The 2,051-nt window shown below is 41.4% G+C and overlaps 1 protein-coding gene across 1 annotated transcript in view; it reads left to right on the forward strand.

Annotated features, from left to right (window-relative positions):
• LOC101848195 (kinesin-like protein KIF16B) overlaps positions 1 to 1,149 on the forward strand; it is a gene marked incomplete at its 5' end in the record, with an annotated part of 47,573 nt that extends 46,424 nt beyond the window's left edge. The window contains 1 exon segment of the mRNA XM_013081320.2: positions 575 to 1,149. Coding sequence (XP_012936774.1) covers positions 575 to 730 — 156 coding nt within the window.
• Between the last annotated feature and the right edge of the window lie 902 nt (positions 1,150 to 2,051).

Raw genomic sequence — 2,051 nt, forward strand, 5'->3', positions numbered from 1 at the left:
TTTGAGGTTCTAATTTCACCGTTTGTTGATATATGGTCATGATATGGCAGTAATTTCAGTTATTTGTTGTTCCTGAGATCAGGATGAGGAGATATTGATGTGTCTCATATTTTTTAGGCATGCTGACAAAATGAGTTGCTTCTCACATTCTGGGAATAGAAACATGGGCCAAAATTCAACACCAGGGTCAAATTTATAGTGTTCAACAAATACCTTTTTTTTTCAAATTTGACATGTCATATCATTTCGTATTAGACTTATAAATTGTGAAAACTCGGCTCATAAATTTGATGGATATATATATATATATATATATATATTAGAGAGAGAGAGAGAGAGAGAGAGAGAGAGAGAGATATATATAGAGAGAGAGATATATATATATAGAGAGAGAGAGAGAGAGATATATAGATATATAGATAGATAGATAGATATAGATATATATATATATATATATATCATTGGATGAAAAAATCCAAGAAGAATCTCATTTTGCCAGCCTCACATGTGTAGTTGTTGGTGTTGTTGTGATGTGGAGAGTCTAATGCTGTTGTTTCCTGTTGCTGTGGTCCAGGAGTACGTGCGCCATGCGGTGGAGCTGTGCATGAGGATCACAGAGTGCCCTCTCCACCCCAGCCAGAATAGACAGATCACCAAGCAAGCCCTCGTAGACTTTGAACCCTTCTTCCGCCGCGGCCTCTTCGAGACAGCTCGTAACCTGACCTCTTGACTCTTCGAGACAGCTCATAACTTGACCTCTTGATTCTTCGAGACAAGCTCGTAACTTGACCTCTTGACTCTTCGAGACAAGCTTGTAACTTGACCTTTTGACTCTTCGAGACAGCTTGTAACTTGACCTCTTGACTCTTCGAGACAGCTCGTAATTTGACTTCTCGACTCTTCAAGAGGGTTCCTAATTTGACCTCCTGAGACCCCACAAGGGACAGCGCTGCCTTCTTGGTGTGTTGTACAATTGTACATAGTCGTCCGGCATCTCTACACAGGGCCTCCCACATGGTGGCGGTACATTGTGAATATCATCCCATGTCTCTGTATGGGACTGCTTACTGTCAGAATGGTGTGAGTTGTGTGTGTGTGCGGATGTGTGTATGTGTGCCTGTATGCAGATGTTTGTGTACTTGTGTGCAGGTGTGTGTATGTGTGCCTGTATGCAGATGTGTGTGTACTTGTGTGCAGGTATGTGTGTGTGTCTGTATGCAGATGTGTGTGTACTTGTGTGCAGGTGTGTGTGTGTGTCTGTATGCAGATGTGTGTGTACTTGTGTGCAGGTGTGTGTGTGTGTATGTGTGTGTGCGTGTGTGTCTGTATGCAGATGTGTGTGTACTTGTGTGCAGGTGTGTGTGTGTGTGTATGTGTGTGCGTGTGTGTCTGTATGCAGATGTGTGTGTACTTGTGTGTGCAGGTGTGCGTGTATGTGTGTGTGTGTGTCTGTATGCAGATGTGTGTGTACTTGTGTGCAGGTGTGTGTGTGTGTGTGTGTGTGTGTCTGTATGCAGATGTGTGTGTACTTGTGTGTGTGTGTGTATGTGTGTGTGTGTGTCTGTATGCAGATGTATGTGTGTGTGTGTGTACACTGAATGCTTGCCAGCAAGCTGAGAATGTATTTTGAATGTTACAGGGTCTAACATGGCAATAATGATAAATTGTAAAGTGCCGAGAACATACTTCTAGTCCTGAGTAAATGCTAAATAATCTTTTGCTATGATCATTCTGTGTTTATTCTGTCTGTGGAAGATGAAGACTCTTACGTTACAGGTGACAGTTTTAGAAAAGAGAACCTGGTGGTCTGGTCGCTCTAACATCAGAACAACATATCGTTTGAATTATCACACATTATTGTACCTTCATTTGTTACTGTAGAATATCTCAACAAGAGGTGTTTTGTTACGTTTGGGAAAGATATCATCATTTGAGTGTATCTGTTTTGCATAATATTTATGTCAGCTGGTGGACTCCACTCTTGATTACATTATCATGTATACAGTATAGGACCAAGCAGTGGGGAGGTAGTGAGCTTTGTATTGAACATT

Source organism: Aplysia californica, unplaced genomic scaffold (assembly GCF_000002075.1).
Source record: "Aplysia californica isolate F4 #8 unplaced genomic scaffold, AplCal3.0 scaffold00126, whole genome shotgun sequence".
NCBI classification, from domain to species: Eukaryota; Metazoa; Mollusca; class Gastropoda; order Aplysiida; family Aplysiidae; genus Aplysia; species Aplysia californica.